Genomic DNA, 19,661 nt, shown 5'->3' on the forward strand with positions numbered 1-19,661 from the left:
AAATAAAAACTGCACAGTCAATCAAATACCACCAAAAGAAAGCTCTATTTGTGGGAAAAGAAAGGACAGAAATTGAATTTGGGTGCAGCATTGCATGATCGCACAATTGTCAGTTAAAATAACGCAGCGCTGTATCGCAAAAAATGCCCAGGTCAGAAGAGGGGTAAATCCTTTCGAGGGCAAGTGGTTAAGAAAGTTAAACTGGGCTTGAATATAAAGCACAAGACTGGCTGGACTTTCCATCAGTAACTCCTTGTCTGATTAGTATTCTATTCTCTGGCCATGTGCAGAATGCTTGCTTTGATTTCAGGTGCGGCACCAGGAAGATAGAAAAATATGTTTGGTGAGCCATCGTTGTTTGAAATTTTGTTCTGAAATTTCATTGTGGATTTTTATTTGCAATGACAATAAATCTTAACTATTATCAAGCATCAAGTTTCTCAAGATTAGCTCAATTAGATCATGTCACATGAACAAGTCATCTGATCTTTGGGCAACACCAAATTTTCCAAAAAACTAGAAAAAAATTTAAAAAAAAAAAAGTAAAATGTTCAGTATATTCCACTTCTATCATAAAAAAAGGCAGTTAAAAACAGCTCAAAGTATTTAAAATGCATTTTATTTGTCCTTTAAAAACAAACCAAAAGAAGCAATTAAGCTCTTCTTACTTGCCTCTTTCACATAAATTATATACATTTCAAAATTATATTCAATACAAAACATGCCACGTACAAGTTTTTATTTTCATTTTTTTAAAAAAGGAATAATTTTATGTTTTCTACGAAGGACAAATCTTCTGTACAGAATCCTCACCGCACAAATTACAGCTCCCTATGGAATCTCGTCAATACAAATTAAAAAAAAAAAAAAGTGGAAAATGGCGAAACAGAAAGCATATTATGGGAAAAGAAAAGACAAATATTTGCAAGCAGAGACCAAATTAAATTCAAAACACAGCAAATTAGAGTGTTTATACAAGCAGAAAAAAAAAATCAAGTATTTCAAGCTTGGGTCTGGATTATATTTTGTATAAAAAAACAAAAAAAAACTGTATAGGTTTACCTAAAATCTACATTACTGTATGTCATATCTATAATATTCTAATATCACAAGTGTGACAGGGATGTACTGTAAAAGCTCCCACCGTAGAGCTTAAAACTCAAAATAATTCATTAAAAAGCAGGAAATAAAGGAAAGGGAACATTACATTTCAAATTTTCAGGCTTTCATAGTGTCCAGTGGTTTTTCAATAATATGGTGCCAGACTATGCACAACAGTATTTTTTTTTTTTTTAGACTTTTTCTTTTCTATTGTTTATTTACAACTTACCTTTATTTTTATTTTGTACATGTTTGCAGCTTTTAAAACAGTTGTGGAAGCAGCTTGTGTTAAAAAGCAACAGCACTTAATCTCATATATTCACACTAGCTTTGATTTCAAATGCCCTTGGCTGCTCAACGCCACTGATTTATTTTTATCCGTGCACTCTTTAAACATAATCACTATGTCTGTTTTGGGGGAAGGTACAGCCACAGTAACTTGTAAAATGGGTAAAAGAAATATTCTCTGTTCTGATACATAAACATAGTTCTGCATTTCAAAACAATGTACATTTAGAAAAATGGAAGCCAAAAGATCAGGGATATAGCTTACTAGTGCTCAATCTGTACTCTCTAGGATTATGAAATGATAAAAAAGCATGTAGTATTTGCCAAGATCTAAGACACCCTGTACTTCCCTCACACAAGGCGGTAATACATAAATATAATTACAAGTACAAATAAATAACTCCCTTCACCTATTCCCAACCCAAGCACTGTGCTAGAAAATAATTGGGACTTAGAATCACATGATAAGAGCAGAACAGCAGCTTTAGAGTATTGCAAGTGAAGATGTATGTATAAAGTATGTTTTGGGATAAAATGAGTACATCTCTAAAATTGGGTTTAAAAGAAAGTCCATTTCATTGAGATATTGGCTAAATAAAGGGCTTAGATTTCTTGGAGAGCCTTTACAGAAATACTGTAGCAGGGAGAATGATTAATAGCACAGATCATAAAATAAACTAAACCAAGGGATATCTACAGTCACACACATACATACACCACCTGCTGTTAAAAAAAAACAAAAAAAAAAAAAAAACTCTACCCCCTTACAAAGCAAGTCTTATTACACTTCATGTTCCAGGTATAGAGAAGGGTGAGGTTTCAGGCACAGAAAAAGGGAGAGAATGGGTTGCCAAGGACAGACCACAAGCGGGCAGTTAGCAGAAAACATGATTAGTGCACTCTGACCTGCTCACAGCCAAATACATAGGCCAAGAGGCAGGTTACAAAGCTTCAGAGAGGGTCAAATGATATTAATCCAGATCCTCTGGGATGGGTAGAATGTATTTTTATTATTACACAAGTCCCATCATATGCGCTGTGTCCATGTTTATGAGGTGCTATCTATTTTAGATTGCCGTGGGAGTGTCACATATACACATCAGTATCCAACAGGCAGATGAGGTAGGTGCTGGCCAGGTGCCTCTGGGATTGGGTAGCTGTGACAGGTAACAGTCAATGGACTGTCTCTTGCGCTCAATGAAAGCAACTCCTGTGCTCTTTTTCTGCAGTCTTATGTGCTCTCTTTCGCGCTCTGAGGGTCCTGTAGATTTAGGATTGTCAAACTGCTTTGTTAACTAATGACTTTTTTTTATTTTTTTTTTTATTCTTTTTTTTATTTTCATTCTCATGTATTTGAGAGTTAGAGCAATATTTTAAATTCAGATAAAAACTGAAAAAAAAAAATCCTTCCTCTCAAGAACAATTTTATGTGAAGGAAAAAAGGGGTGCTACACAAACATATGCCCAGCTATTTGGTGCTTAGGGAATGTTCTCTGCACAATAGCTTTCTTTTATAGTTTTTCCATCCACCGGGGTAAAGGCCTTCAGAAAGTATTCACAATTTCATCACTGCTTCACATTCCTTACATCAGAAAGATGAAGAAGGCTTGGGAACTGTTTTCAGATCTTGAGGGAGGCTTCAAAAGCTAGTGTAACGAAGCAATCGTAGACACACAAGTTGGTGTTTTAGTACTCTCTCAAAGGCTTTAAATTGAAGGGCACATATTCACAATTACCGGAGGCAGCTTAAGTTCACCGTTTTCAATTCATCCATTTCCTACAGTTCCATGCTCCACAGTGACATGGGATCTTGTGCTGATCATCTTCAAAGTCAAATTGGTAATCATATGTAAGCTGATAAGGAGGGGGAAAAAAAAAAAAAAAAAGAGAAGAGGGACATGTAAATGTCAGATTCACTGGAGAATATAGTCTCCATCTAGGATAAAACCGTTACAGAAAAGTCACCTCTTCTCCTTTTGGTATCCTTCGACTAGAGATGATGATAATTTTGTCTTCTTTGTCAAATGTGACCACTTCAGCAACACAATTTGGAGCACATGAATGGTTGATGTACCTGCAAAATTGGTATGAAATTGAATCATTAACCATTTTGTTTATTGCCTCTTTTAAAATGAGATAAAATATTGATACTCCTTTTGGGTACTGGTGTAGAACATTTCAAGGTGGCACGGTTAATTTAAACAGCATGTTAATATACATAGGCAAATTAATTACTGCTCAATGAAAAAAAGCAGTAATTAACTTAACCTACAAACGTCTCGCTAGACATAACCAAACCAAAATTATGGCATATACAGTCATATTTAACAGCTACCTTGAGGGATGTGCAATTCCTATCACTCGACGCCCCGGGATATGTAGTTCCGGGCAGATAGTTTTTTTTCGTTTTTGCCTTTAACCCTGCTGCGGGCAAGCAGCAGGGCTCACCTGCCAGATGGAAGCATTCAGGCGGCAACGCTGCCACCCGATTGCTTCCACACAGCCCAGTGTCAGCCTCTCCCCCTGCCTGATATATGTCCCAGGCTTCGCTGTGCACTGGTGGGATGAGGTATAGGGGAGGGGAGGACAGCAGACACATCCACTCCCCTCCATCTCCTGACCCGGAAATGATATGTCATTTCCGGGTCCCCATTTGACACATTCCCAGTCATTGAGGCCAGGAGAGAATGTAATGCGGTACGATGTGCACTGCATTACATTCAGTGGAACACAGGGGAAACATCTCAAAAAGAGAACCTGTCACCAAAAGATCATCACATAGATGGACTTTGTCCTCTATGTGATTAAAAAGCTAAGTAAAAAAAAAAATTTTTCTTTTTAATTAAATGGAAGTTACACCCAAGCATATAACCCCCCCCCCCCCAAAAAAATTTTTTTTTAAGGCCCCCCACCCCCACATATATGCACATACAAACGTAAAAGCACATGCTCAGGCGCCTACACGTGCGAACGTCAATTGCGATACACGTTACATATCACTGCGCACGCCAGAATGAGAGCAACAATTCTACCACCAGCCCACCTCCGTAACACTATTCTGATGACCTATAAGGGGCTTTAGAAGCGCCACCTATAGAAAATATAGGGTAATAAAGTTTGTTGCCATTTCACAAGTGCACACAAATTTAAGGTTTGACATGTTGGATATCTATTTACTCGATGCAACCTCATCTTTTATATTTTACAAAACAATTGGATAATGTATTTCTTTTTGTGCCCTAATATTAACAAGTGTATTTTGTACTGAAATTTTGCGTTTCCTAGACCTTTGTGATATTGTGTGACATAAAAAAATAGGAACTACCACTATTTTATTCTCTAGGGTCTCTGCTTTCAGAAAATATATGTTTGAGTGTTTTGTGTAATCTTCAAGCCTTAAATGATTTTTTAAATGCGTGCAAATAACACAAAAATAGCTCTGGCAGTGAAAGGGATAAACGATAAGCCCGACACTCCCCTTTCCTGACTAGCACCCAATTGGTGCTCATTACACTGCAAGGTCTCTCCCTCCCTGCTAGTCCCCGGGTGCGGTGCTGGGGATAGGCAGGGAGGGGAGGAGATATACAGCGGAATGTTAAAAACAGTAAACGTTCAAGTCGCCATAAAGCCCCTTTTGTTTTTAAAAGCCCCAGACATTACTTAAAGCAAATTTAAATACGGTTTTGGTTAAATTTTATTTTTTTTATCAGGACAAGTAGATTGTAATGAAGAAGTAGACTAGGACACCGATTTAGTCCCTGGTCAAGTAGTTTTTTAAAAAATTTCCACACCCGTTTGATCATGGTATAGTAGTGTTCCCATCAATTTTTCACATTTCAGCGTAAGCATAAAAAGGCTACGTTACTGAACAAAACAGCATTGATAAGGAAAGGTTATCAGTTGAGTGGTTAAAGGCGTGGTAAACATTCTTTCCTGCACAAGGTGCATTAATCATGTAGTTTGATGTAATTTGTTAGCCTGTACACACAGACTATAATAGAGTATATCTTTACATTCCTGTCTCTTTAGTTTGTGTTACAACTTGAGACCTTTTGCATGGCTCAGCAAAGGGTAGTACATAATTTCTGTATGCAACATGAGACCAGAAACTTCCTATGAAGAAACTACCTGTCCCACAATCCCTGGATCTGTCGGTCTAGTGCTCATGCATATCAAAGTTACACAGTAACTAGATCTGACACAGATACAAGACAGCAGAGCATTCACGGGCACACAGAGCTCACTCATGCAGCTGTAGAAAAATGTATTTCATCACATCAGCATTCCCACATTTGTAATGCAATACAAGGGGATGGTGAGGCCTACATTGGATGCTGTGTGACGTGGAACAGGGATTAGGATTCTGCTCAATTTTCATATATACTATTTGCAAATGAGAATTAAGTTAAGTTACCTGGCAGGCCCACCAGTCAAAGTAGCATCAATTACATGTTCATTATTAATGCGAAACATGTATATTCCTCGGTTCTAGGACAAGAAAACAGACATTGTTATTTAGAAACTAAAAATTAACAAAATTATCCTGACAATTCATTTCATGTCTACAAACACTTCAGCTAGATAAAGTGTCAAAACAACTCTTCCTCCAAGTTGTAAGGCCCACATATCAAAAACAACTGGTATTTTTTCTTCGTTCATTTTTGTATTTAGGTGTATTCAGGCTTGAGCATTTTTACTTTAGACAATGGAAAGCTAGTTACTTGGAGGAAATGGTTGTTTAGGTGCTCCTATTGATGTCTATGCGGTCAAAAACACCTCATTCTACAGGGTGTCCCTAAAGTCTGGACACATAGGCAAAATGCATATTGGGAAAAAAAACATATAGTTAGTGATATTTCCTATATGTCCAGGCTCTAGGGACACTCTTAAAAATAGCTGATGTACCTTTTTAAGCTCCAGGCGCCTGAACATCAATGTGTGATTTTTTGTTTGTTGAGTGTTCTGGAGCTTTGAGCTACTGTACATAATGCTCAGGTGTTCCAGATCCAGCACTTTTTGCTATATCAGGTTAATAAGACCAGCTTGCCTATTACTAAAGATAAGTTTTTATCCACCTCACCTGTTCTTCATAGATCTTCTCACGACGGTTTGCTACTTCATTTCTTATGATAGTGCCAATGTATTCTATCACCATAGTGTGCTTTTCCAGATCTTTGGCAGCATAAAGCCCTAATCCCTGAATTCTAGATCGGGCCAAATATACATTGTTTTTCCATTCAGTCTTCAGCCTGCGGTACTGGGATGACTTTGAGTGCACAAACTGCTTGCTGTAAGGTGTATTCGTCTCCCCTGTGAAGGTGCTCTGATAGGCTTTGGACATGCTAGTGCTGTTCAACGTATGCGGCCTGTGGAAAAAGGTTTCAAAATGTTACCAACTGTATACTTTTACATTGCAAGCATGTTACGTTAATGTTAAAGTTCTGAAAAGTTCTATATATTTTTCAATATGGTTCCTAATGCAATCTATGGATCAAAAGGCAATCGTAGGATTGACAAAGGTCAAATTATCAGATATAAGGGGCCTCAAGTGTGGCCCTTGATATTACCAAAGGACTGCCCACATAATATTCAGAATAAGTATTGCTACAAATGACTGCTAAAGGCCATGGACATACTAAAAAACATGATCAGAAACTGCAGACATTACAGCCCCAGTAATACTGTAAGGAATATTTGTTATGTTCTATAATATTCCCACAGAAGGAGAGCATTGCAAAGAATGGCATAGACTCCACCAGACCTCTGAAGGTATGCAGCGGTATCTGGCACCAGGCCATACCAACGAGGAGTCTCCAAACAATAGCCCTCCAGGTGTTGAGGAACTGCAAGTCCCATGAGGCCCTGCAAGACTGACAGTCACAGGCAAGACTCCCAGAGGCAGAGGCATGATAGGACTTGTAGTACTTCAACAGCTGGAAGGCCATAGTTTGGAGACCCCTGCTTTTAAGTGTCGCTAAACCCATGACCCTGCATTCACTATATCTGGTCTCTCACAGTACATAGAACATGGAAATGCAATTATTTTAGTAATTATTATTATTATACAGGCTTTATATAGCACCAACAGTTTACACAGCACTTTACAACATAAGGGCAGACAGTACAATTACAATACAATTTAATACAGGAGGATTCAGAGGACCCTGCTCGCTAGATTGTAAGCTCTTAGAGATAAACTGCTAAATACCTTTTCTCATCAGCAGCATATAGCAGTCTTGTGACTTCTATCAGTGTCGAGCAGAGCACTAGTTAAAGCTTGGAGGAGGAGTTTTTATTCTCCCGATTGTCCTATGAGACTGCAGGACCCCTGACCCTCCGGACAATGCTGGTTGGCCTTGTGCTGATCACATGCACTCTCACAAGGAAAAAAAAACACCTCTCTAGCAATACAACAAACAGACCATGTGCAGTTTGCCCTCAAGGCTCTGTTCTATCAGTAGATGGATTGGTGACATTAGAATAAGGGGAGGATCAAAGAAGACAGGACAAACATCTTTTACACAATGCAGAGAATAAACCCGTTAGGTTCCACATGGAGTATAACAAGCATGCTTTACTGCATATACAGACTGATTTTACTGTTGTGGGTTTAGTAACACTTAAGTCCTGCAAGTTAAAATATGGGGCCTCCATGGATCAGACTTGCTTTTCCAGTACATTCCACAGCTCTTTAATTGGATTTGGATATGGAGAATTTGGAAGCTAAATCAACACCTCAAACTTGTTGGGTTCCTCAAACAACTCTTAAATTCATTAGACCAGGCCACCTTCTTCCATTGTGCCATGGTCCAGTTGTGATGTTCATGCCCCCATTTTAGGCTCTTTTCGATGTTGATACGGGCCCAGCATGTGGGCACGCTTACTGGTATGTAGCTATGTAGCCGCATATGCAACAAATCGTGATGCAATGTGTTCTGACACCCCCATGACCCTGTAGTCAGTTTTCCTTCCTTGGACCACTTTTGGCAAGTCCTTACTACTGCAGTCTGGGAACATTCCCTAAGAGCTGCAGTTTAATTTCAACACAGCAACTTCAGAAGAACATGTTCACTTGCTGCCCAATATATCCCACTCACCTTCACCTGGCGTTTCCACAATTTTGAGTGTGTGTGTGAGTGTGTGTGTGTGTCCCCCGATTGATAGTTTAATTATTTTGCATATTTGTCGCACTTAAATGACTCAGGTCAAACAAATTTAAAAATTACACAAAGATAGCCCGACTAAATAATAAATTAAATCATCGGTTAAAAACTGCATTTTCTAAGGACAAAAAGCTGTCCAAACCTGCTTGGCCCTATGCGAAAAAATAAATGCAAATTTGCAAAGCAACCTATTTGTTGCTGGCACCACTGCCTTCCTTGGCCTTTTAATGAGTTGCCAAGACCATAGGTCCTATACACTGATCAGCTATAACACTATGATCACTGACAGAGTGGATAACATTAATTATTTTATTACAATAGCATCCGAAAGTGGTTGGGATATATTGGGCAGCAAGTGAACATGTGTTCCTGAAGTTAATTTGTTTAAAGCAGAAAAAAAAATGGGCAAAGATTTTAGCAACTTTGACAGGGGTCAAATTAAATAGGCGGTGACAGGGTCATGGACGGCTAAGGCTAACTGATGCACCTGGCTAGCAAGGGCTGGCCTATGTACTCTGATCCAATAGAAGAGCTACTGTAGCGCAGATTACTGAAAATATTAATGCTGGTTCCAATAGAAAGGTCAGAACAAAAAGTATTGCAGTTTCTTTCGTATGGAGCTGCCTAGACACAGACCGGTCATGGTACCACTGCTGACATGTGTGCACAGCCAAAAGTACCTACACCATGGGCAATGAGCATCAGAACTGGACCATGGAAGAAGATGGTCTGGTCTGATAAATTCAAGAATGGTTTGAGAAACACAAGAAGTTTGAGGTGTTGACTTGGCCTCCAAACTCCCAATATCGCAATTCAATCAAGCATTTGTGGTGCCAGATACTATAGCATATCTTCAGGAGTCTAGGCCTCGGCGGGTTATGGTGGATAATCATAATGCCATGACTGACAATTGTAGATATTGCAGCAGGCATACAGTAATTGCAGATAGAATACAGCCACATTCTACACCCTACAAATGTAATACCAGAACATTTATTTACATTTAGTGGATGCACTTTGGAAAAACTCAACAAATATTTTTATTAAATGTGTAACCTCCCTGGCGGTATGATTATTTCAGATTTTTGGTGCTGAAAGCAGTACCATTATTTTGCATGGAAAGTTGGCGTTTTATATTGTAGGCCTGTAATTCTTAGGAATAACTCACTGAAATCTGTCCGAACAAGAGTCTAGTAAACATCCTGGGTATGATAAAACTTGATACACGAAATCATAAATTATAATTTAATAAATCATACAAAATAATAATATAATAATAAATTTAATTCAATAATATAATCAAAGCAAAAACACTGAAATTTGAAATATAGCGCCAAGTTCGAACATCACTGAGCAAAGACGCAAAATTGTTATCAGTGTCTGATGACGAATTTCCCCACAAATCATTATCACTCAGTTCTGCAAGTGGTTCTGATTTACTATCGCTGTTTTCTAGCTGATCTAAAACCGCTTTTGACCTAAAGGGACGCTTTTTGGACGCCATGGACATTTCTCAGTTTCCAGGCAATAAGAACAGTAAAAATGCAGGCAGGGCACAGGACAAAGCACTTGGGACAAAATGTATAGGAAATGGTTTGATACAGTAATGTTTTACTATGTGATTTTAGTTAATGTCACTTTTTGTAATTTTCAAATTTCCCGCCGTTCCGTCCCCCGTACGTCCAGACGCTCGCAGGGGATGGAACCCAGATGACAGATACCGGCATCCACCGGATTACATTGCCAGGGACACTGCAGGAGGGACATCGCGGGAGCGCAGGACAAGGTAAGCGATCGAGGGATCGCAGAGCAGTGCCGCATGGTATTCCCGAGTGCAGCTCGGGGTTACCGCATGTGGTACTGAAACTTTAAGCCGAGCTACACTCGGGAATACCGGCAGGGAGGTTAAAACACAAGTACCAGCTGGCGTGTTAAACGGGTCTCTTACCTTTTATAATGGGTCATAATCTTCGGCTCGGATCTGGCACAGCCAGTTGGGTTGATCATTAAAGGCAGTTCCATTAAAGGATGTCGGCCATATCGGAATAGATAGTTTTGACAGTTTTCCACTCCAGGCAACTATAAGCAAGACATACATTTTTTTTTTTATTCTATAGTTCACATTTTCACAATACCACATAACAAAGGTCAATTAACACTTGATTACAAAGGCATGTACCTTTAAAAACATTTTTTATAAGTGCTATTGATGCACATATAGCACCACCTACTTTGTGAGAAATATATACAAAAATATACTAGGATGCAAGCCAAGCCATATGTGAAACAAATTATCTTGGCAATATATGCACAATGTAAAAAGGGATTGTGCATTAGTTTCCAATCATATCCATAAAGTTTCTTCAGAATGCTGAACACAAACATTTCTGGGCAACCAAAAATTAATTTAAATTTATTAAGGTTTACTTGTTTGTTTTTTTAGTGCGATTTGACCCCAAAGAATATGCAAACCACATCCACAATGCACCCAAAGACGTATCATAGTCACACAGCAAATCAAGTCAAAAGTGCATCAATAGTGTGAACCAAGCCTAAAGCTGTGCCAGAAACAAAACTCTTTGCACTGTACAGGCCTCTGTGCCCCTGTGTATGAGCCCTAAATATGTGCTCTAACAGAACTTACAGACTCTGCAATACGCAGTACTGCATGTAGTGTCAGTCCAAACATCTCTTCTCCTTTCAGATATTCAGGAAAAAGGCGCAGCATTCCAGTTTCTCTCCGCATCCGTGCAACAGGTTCTGCAATACGATTCCAGAGAGCTGGCCAATAGAAAAACACAATAAAGAAATGGAAGTGCAAGATATCCAGCTATAGATGAAAAATATTCAGGAATATAAATGAACGAACCAGCTAAAAAGTTTGTGGTGGAAGCAGGTAAACATCTAAAACTACCCGCACAGTTTGCAGTGTAAACTAAACAATTACTATACAATCTGCCAACAGCTATTCAATGCAAGGTCCTAAACAGTTTTTTCTGTTTGAATCTAACTAAGTAAGCCCCAACACTTCATAGGTTTTGATAAATTTAAAGATTGTACAATCATGTTGCCAGCCTTGGCATGCTCACACACTTTTTAATAAATGCAGCCAGACTACATTAAATGTGCGATGAAACAAAGAACAAAAAAAATACTGTTGCTGTAACTGCCTGAAAAAAGTAATTAACTAGAGTGTGGCTTCTATTTGTTTGTCACTTAAAGCTGAACCAATTGATTTTATTGTTTCCAAAAAAACATTTACATTAAAGTATACCTAAAGGCAAACCTTTAAGAGTGGAGAGGGATTAGAACACTCAATCAGGTTTTTTATTGCATTCTGTGCCCCTGTTAAGGAGATTTACCTTCTATTTGTCTTGTTTACCATTATCATTGAAATTAAAAGAAAATCCTAAATTTTAGGTTGTCACCAGAAAAGTAATAGCGGGGAAATCTTCCAATGGGGACACTAGTTCTAGTGACTTGGGAGTCCCCAAGGAATTCCCTTAATTTGCAGTTATTTCCTCCCACTTCCTATTTGGCTATAGTACAGGAAATAAAGGGAAATCTCTATAAATGCACAAATTTCAGCAGGAAAAAAATATATGCATTTATTTCTTTTTCTCAAAGGAATCTGGTAAGCATTACACCTGTGAACTACTGATCAGGGGTGCAACGCCAGGCTTCTGCAGACAAGCCCTGCAGCTTTCAGCCCATACCTTTATATGGGCGGACTGTTTACAAGCTGCAGGGCTTGTGAATGAACTACAGGACTGCTCATCACCAACCTCACAGTTCATTCAGAACTACAAGCTGTCAGCTGCAATGGCTGATGGTAGTTGTAGTTCATGTATTCACATGTAATTTGTGAATGAATGATGAGGCCGTGTGGGCAGAGCCCCACGCGCTCCTTTTGAATTGTGACAGCAGGTGCAGTGATTTGAGCCATACATTTTCTTATTTCTCAAATCACACTGCATCAAAAAAGTGCAGGACTTTTTGTGGTCTGCACTAGAATTGGATTGCATGGGTGTTCACACCCATGCGATCCGATTCTGCACATCACACCGTGTTTTGCGAACTGATTTCAAGGTGTTAACACACATCCTCAGCGGTTCGCATGAACGGGGTGCGATTGTGATGCGGTGCAAAATTCGTACAGAAACCGCCGCAAATTCCACACCGCATCAGTGCGAACCCGGGCTGAAAGCTCCACGACCAAGGGATCAACTGCCACAGTAATCAGATCCCTTTTAATAGCCTTAGACCAACTAGTCAGGGTTTGGCAGATTCAAGGTCACAGCAAAAACAAATTGTTTTTGAGCGAGAACTACCTGGGAAGGCCTCCAGCAGCTTATCAGTTAGAAGCTCTTAAAGATAGATGCATCCTCAACAGGAATGGCAGACATTTAGTTAAGACTGGGTACTTTTGGATTCACAGAATGGGGAGACCATTAAAGCTGGCCATAGATGGATCGAATCTCGGACTGTTCAACAGGGACGAGTCGAGATTTCATCCATCTATGGGCAGGCTGAATGAATCGACTGGGGTACAACCAGCCTGTCACATTTTTTGCATGCGATTATGGTCTGCGGCTATAGCCACTAGCAGTACACAATAGCGGTGCAAGAGGCATTTCTCCATCAATACTGACTGTGTTGATGGGAGAGTTTAGCGATTTGGTTGCAGGAAAGAAAAAAAAAAAAAAAAATCACAGAATCTATGGCTTGCCTATGTGCTCCTCAAATGGATACTGAAAGTATATGTACTTGGGGGGGAAAAAACACCTTGTCAACTCGACTCCATAAAGAATGGAAAGACTTAAGGGACTGGAAAAAACAGGTGCATCAGGATGGTCCTGGCAGTCCTAGGAGCTCTAAAGGATCCAAGACTTGGAACAGCAATGATACGTGACTATAGACACTACAGGCTGATCCTCAAGTTTTAAAGTGGTTTGTACAGCATCCAAAAAGGCAGAACTGAATAGTAGATGTCCATCCACCTAGAACACGGACAAAGTGAGGCATACTGAGACTATGAGAGGTTATGTGCTGGTATACAATCGTTCCATTTGCCATTGTCCACTTGTCCTGTAGGTAGCAGTATACCCTGACTGTACAGTATATGATTTCCTTCAAAGGATGAGAAAGAATTCAGAGCTTACCTTAAATCCAGAAAAAGGGTTATCTTTTTTTTTTTTTATATTTCTAGGCAAGATGCAAACAATCCCTTCATCTGGGGACAGAGCTGACAATACCTTATTTATGCAATTCAAGGCTTGGGTATTGATTTTACTGGGTACACATAGAAAAGACATTTTAAACAATGGTCTGGCACTTTTTACCCACAGAGAAACCTCTGAAATTTTTTTCAGATCTCAGAGAAGCCCTGATAAAACCAGTTCACTGTGGGTCAGAAAGTAACCTTTACAGACAGCTAAAAAGATGGTGTCATCTGGTTCTGCCAAGTGGCATTGACCTTTGAACAAATGGAAGGTCAATTAGCCACTTCTCAAGAACCCTTAGCAACCTCTAGAATAACATTAAGGTTCTACGAGAGGCCACCTATGCACCCTGCACATGTCCAAGTATATTTTTAACATCTCTAATGCAAATACCCTTTGTAACAGATAATTTTATAAGATCTGAACAATGGTCATGGTAGTTAAAGGCATACACTACTCCATTCTCAATTTTGCTGCATGTGTGTAGACAGCTGAAAAAGAATCTAAGGATTTTATTCCATATTACACAATGTTTTAGCAGCAGAAACTTACCCTGCGGAGAAGAATCTGTCATAATGACATCCTCATAGCCATATTCAATGACCTGTACAGAAAATTCTGGCCGTCCATTATTGTCACACACTCTGCAGCGATACGAACACCTGCGATGGCTATGGCGCATGCTCCAGTAAATCCGGGTTGCCTCATATCCCACTGGGTACAGGGCAGTCACACTGTGGAAGTCCTGCATTTGATGAGGCAGAAGTTGACCAATGGCATGAAAAACAAGCCCGCCAACTCTGAACATGTGGATACGATCACCACGCCGAATAATGCTCGCAATCTGACTCACTTCATCTCGCTCAATATACACCCTTCGGAAGACCGTGAAGCAGCTTAGCTCTTGCTCACAAGGTCCCTTTAACTTGTGCACTGGACAAAGCATGGTCTTGTCCTTGAAGAACATGCACTTGGCACGTATGGCACAGGCAAAGTGATAGACATTTGGACAGCGTATCCGATTGCAGCTGTTTGTGGCACCTGTTTTCTGGCACAGGCAACACTTTGTAAGCAATCCACGATGCAGTGCCACTTCTACATTGATCAGTGCACCACCCTGTGTTTCGTACACCTCTGTAGACCACAAAGCACAATTAAGGTGCACCCAGAGATCAAGATCCAGGTTCAAAAGCCGTGCTGGTCCATCTGTAGCTCCATCGCCTTCTTCATGGCAGAAGCAACATTTTCGAAGATCTGGAGGCAATGTGTCAGGCTTTAGAGTGGTGCCTAGTCTTTCTATGACCTCGCACACCTCCTTCTCACAATGACGTGTACTAATTTTCTGGAAGGTTATCAGGATATGCAGTCTCTTCCAGCGGACTCCTTTCCACTTCTTTATTTTTGGCCGTGGTTCCTCAATGCTTTCATCCAAAGGACGTGCCCGCTGCTTAATTTTAATAGCGTCCATTGTTTCCTCCCCAGTGACTGGGGATTGAGGAGGTGGCGGCGGAGGACTTGGTGCAGGAGGTGGAACTGGCTCTGGTTCAGCAGCAGGAGGCTCCACAGGACTTGCAGGTGATGGGACAAAAGGAGACAAAGGAGGCGATGTTTCTTCAGGCAAAACAGGAAGTTGACGTACATCCAGGTTAGAAACATTGTTAACATAACAATGATTTACTGGCTTTTCCACAACCGTTTCTTCCTAGAAGAAAAAAAACATTTAAAAAGCATTATTATATCTAGATTGTGACAGGCATAGAGGAAAAACTTAAGGACTCATTCACACCATGGTGCAGAGATGTCAATTTTTCTGCATGCTTTCTGCAAGGGCACAACAAAATCAATTGTTCTCTATGTGCCCTGTTGACACCACAACACCAGTATCACCTGCAGATTTTTTCTGTGCAGGAATCTGCAACGTGTATAAAACTCATTGCAGCACACATTAAAACATGTAAATTGATGTCTTTGCAAGTAAAATCTGCACATCAGTTTCCATCAGTTTTTGTGCACATATGGTGTGAACAAGCCCTGAAGGCAGTCAATATATACTTATTTAGGCATTTGCACCTAACATTAAATACCTATTTCTAGCAGCCAAGTATGTTTGCAATCAACAGCATCGGTTAGTGCTTTCTACTGGACAGAATTACATTATATACAAGTACAGAAGAACTGTATTTTGTAATGCAAGGTGATTGACAAACCAAAACAATTCTTTGACAAATGTGCACAAGTTTAAATTTAGACAAGTGTAATAACTGACTTGTGTCAAAAGAGTAAGGATATCCAGCTCGCTCTTAAGTGTGTAACCAGGAAGTACAGCATCAAGTTGCTTCAACCAATCAGTGCTGTTCTCTAGTTTTCCAGGCTGAGATTTGTCCTTCTCAGTGGTTTCACCTGTGAAAGAAGTATATAAAAGATGTATTAATAAAATTACAAGCAAAGAAAACTATTAACTGCCAAGCTGGAAGACGTGTTCTAGTTAAAGGCGAACTCAAGATTTAACCAATGCTGACAACCAGATTATAAATGATGACATACGAGTCATGGCTGCTCTGTTGGGAAATGAAGGAAGAAAGAGCAATACCTCGGTTTACATAATTTTTGGTTTACGATTGAAAATCCATTGAAAATAATGCCTCGGTTTACAAATTTTTTATGTAATACGAAGAGTATGTCCGTGCTGATTTTTAAATGCAATTGCTGTCTTTTTTTTTCTTCACTATAGCTCACATTAGCTGTCACTTTCCCCGAAGTTACAGGAAACTTTGTATCTTTTAAGAAACAAAGGAAACTGTTTCTTTTAACTTGGGGAAACTAAAAGAAACGCTCTCTTTTAGCTGGAGGGGGAAAGTGACAGCTGAATTTCTGAACTACTGTAGAGTGAAGACAAAAAAAAAAAAAAAAGCGATAATTACATTTAAAAACTGGCACTCGAGTGACTCCTCCTCAAGTGACATCATTTATGTTACATGTGTGATGTCCCAGGTGGCCCCGCCCCTTACATATTTAAGAACTGTCAAGCCAGCTCAGAGCAGAAGGCTTGCAGCCAGCACGGGGAACGGAACCTTTTTTTTTTCCCTTCTTTTTTCAGGTCGGCGGCGGTGGACATTGTGAATGACGTTGGATACAGTGAGGAACAGAAGTATTTGAAAACCCTGCGATTTTGCAAGTTCTCCCACTTTGACATCATGACGCGGTCTGAAATTCACATTGTAGGTGCATTCCCACTCAGACAGAATTAAAAAGAAAAATTCAGGAAATCACATTTTATGATTTTTAAAGAATTTATTTGTCTTGCACTGCTGAACATAAGTATTTGAACACCTGAGAAAATCATTGTTAATATTTGGTACAGAAGCCTTTGTTTGCAATTACAGAGGTCAAACGTTTCCTGTAGTTCTTGACCAGGTTTGCACACACTGCAACAGGGATTTTGGCCCACTCCTCCACACAGATCTCCTCTAGATCTGTCAGGTTTCGGGGCTGTCACTGAGCAACACAGAGTTTCAGCTCCCTACAAAGATGTTCTATTGGATTTAGGTCTGGAGACTGTCTAGGCCAGGGGTAGGCAACCTGCGGCTCTCCAGCTGTCGTGGAACTACATTTCCCATGAGGCATTGCAACATTACAAAACTGACAGTTACAGCTATGACTTGCAGAGGCATGATGGAACATGTAGTCCTGCAACAGCTCAGGTTGCCTACCCCTGGTCTAGGCCACTCCAGAACCTTGATATGCTTCTTACGGAGCCACTCCTTGGTTATCCTGGCTGTGTGCTTCGGGTCGTTGTCATGTTGGAAGACCCAGCCACGACCCATCTTCAATGCTGTGACTGAGGGAAGGAGGTTGTTGCTCAAAATCTCACAATAAATGGCCCCATTCATCCTCTCCTTAATTCAGTGCAGCCGTCCTGTCCCCTTTGCAGAAAAGCACCCCCAAAGCATGATGTTACCACCCCCATGCTCCACAGTAGGGATGGTAATCTTGGGATGCAACTCATCCTTTTTCCTCCAAACACGACGAGTGAATTTTAGACCAAAAAGTTCTACTTTGGTCTCATCTGACCACATGAGTTTCTCCCATGCCTCCTCTGGATCATCCAGATGGTCATTTGCAAACTTCAGACGAGCCTGGACATGTGATGACTTTAGCAGGGGAACCTTCCGTGCAATGCATGATTTGAAACCATGATGGCGTAGTGTTCTACCGACAGTGACCTTTGAAACTGTGGTCCCAGCTCTCTTCATGTCATTGACCAGCTCCTCCCTTGTAGTTCTGGGCTGATTCCTCACCTTTCTTATCATCAGTGATACCCCACGAGGTGAGATCTTGCATGGAGCCCCAGTCCGAGGGAGACTTGACAGTCGTCTTTAGCCTCTTCCGTTTTCTAACAATTGTTCCAACAGTTGATCTATTTTCACCAAGCTGCTTGGCAATTGCCCCGTAGCCCTTTCCAGCCTTGTGGAGGTCCACAATTTTGTGTCTGGTGTCTTTTGACAGCTCTTTTGTCTTGCCCATGGTAGTAGTTGGCGTCTGACTGTGGGGTGGACAGGTGTCTTTAAAGAGCTCAGACAGGTGCTATTAAGTTAGATTAATGAGTGGAGTAGAGGTGGACTTTTTAAAGTCATAGTAACAGGTCTTTGAGAGCCAGAATTCTTGCTGTTTCTTAGGTGTTCAAATACTTCTGTTCAGCAGTGCAAGACAAATAAAATTCTTTAAAAATCATACAATGTGATTTCCTGAATTTTGTTTTAAATTCTGTCAGAGTGGGAACGCACCTACAGTGTGAATTTCAGACCCCTCCATGATTTCTAAGTGGGAGAACGTGCTTGCCCGTCCCTCCCTTTCCTGACTTGCCGGGCTGCATGCTCGGATAAGGGTCTGATATGGATTTTGGGGGGGACCCACAAGCCATTTTTTTTTTTTTTTTAATTTAGCGTGGAAGTTCCCCTTAAAATCTATACCACACCCAAAGGGCTTGGTATGGATGGGAGGGGGAACCCCACGCCTTCGTTAAATAATATTTTTAATTGCCGGCAATTCTTTTACATTCAGCTGTCAGTGGGGAACCCCGCTGACAGCTGAAACATTAACACATGGTTGTCACTACTAAAATACAATAATTAAATAAAATAACTCATGCAGTATTTTAGTAGCGTTTACGATTTTTCAGATTTTTGCTGAAATTTGGTTTTCCTGAAATTTGCAAACCGAGGTATAACTGTATGTGAATTACTGCAAACCAGCATCTTTTCAATGCTTTCAATACTAAAAAAATGCAGCCGAACATGCCACAAAGCAATGCTTTATGTTTATTTTTTTAAGTATATCAGGTATTTGTTGGACCTTCGTGGGCTTTAACCGCTAGCCTACAGGGCACTTATACCCCCTTCCTGCCCAGGCCAATTTCCAGCTTTCAGCGATGTCGCACTTTGAATGACAATTGCGCGGTCATGCAACATTGTACCCATATGAAATTTGTATCATTTTTTTGCGACAGATAGACCTTTATTTTGGTGGTATTTAAATCACCTCTGGGTTTTTTTTATTTTTTCTTAAACCAAAAACCACTGAAAATTTTGAAAAAAAAAAAAGTTTTAGTTTTTGTTATAAAAGTTTGTAAAGAAGTGATTTTTCTCCTTCACTGATATGCGCTAATGAGGCTGCAGTGATGGGCTGCACTGGTGGACACTGATAGGTGGCACTGAAAGGCAGCACTGATAGGCGGCACTGATGGGTGACACTGAAAGGCAGCTCAGATGTGCACTGATATGTGGCATTGATGTGCACTGGTAGGCACTGATATGTGGCACTGATGGGCACTGATGAGCACTGACACAAGGAACTGATGGACACCGACAGGTGGCGCTGCTGGGGATAC

The 19,661-nt window shown here is 40.3% G+C and overlaps 1 protein-coding gene across 1 annotated transcript in view; it reads right to left on the reverse strand.

The window, feature by feature from the left end:
• Positions 1-597: 597 nt before the first annotated feature.
• KMT2D (lysine methyltransferase 2D) overlaps positions 598-19,661 on the reverse strand; it is a 261,049-nt gene continuing 241,985 nt past the window's right edge. Inside the window, exons 46-53 of the mRNA XM_089679503.1 lie at positions 16,041-16,174; positions 14,327-15,476; positions 11,197-11,333; positions 10,501-10,631; positions 6,470-6,755; positions 5,804-5,877; positions 3,355-3,463; positions 598-3,243 (exon numbers count right to left, since the gene is read on the reverse strand). Coding sequence (XP_089535629.1) covers positions 3,151-3,243; positions 3,355-3,463; positions 5,804-5,877; positions 6,470-6,755; positions 10,501-10,631; positions 11,197-11,333; positions 14,327-15,476; positions 16,041-16,174 — 2,114 coding nt within the window. The 3' untranslated portion in view covers positions 598-3,150. The remainder of the gene's footprint in view (positions 3,244-3,354; positions 3,464-5,803; positions 5,878-6,469; positions 6,756-10,500; positions 10,632-11,196; positions 11,334-14,326; positions 15,477-16,040; positions 16,175-19,661) is intronic.

Source organism: Staurois parvus, unplaced genomic scaffold, assembly GCF_062004578.1.
Source record: "Staurois parvus isolate SC_StPar_1 unplaced genomic scaffold, SC_StPar_1.0 ptg000017l, whole genome shotgun sequence".
NCBI classification, from domain to species: domain Eukaryota; kingdom Metazoa; phylum Chordata; class Amphibia; order Anura; family Ranidae; genus Staurois; species Staurois parvus.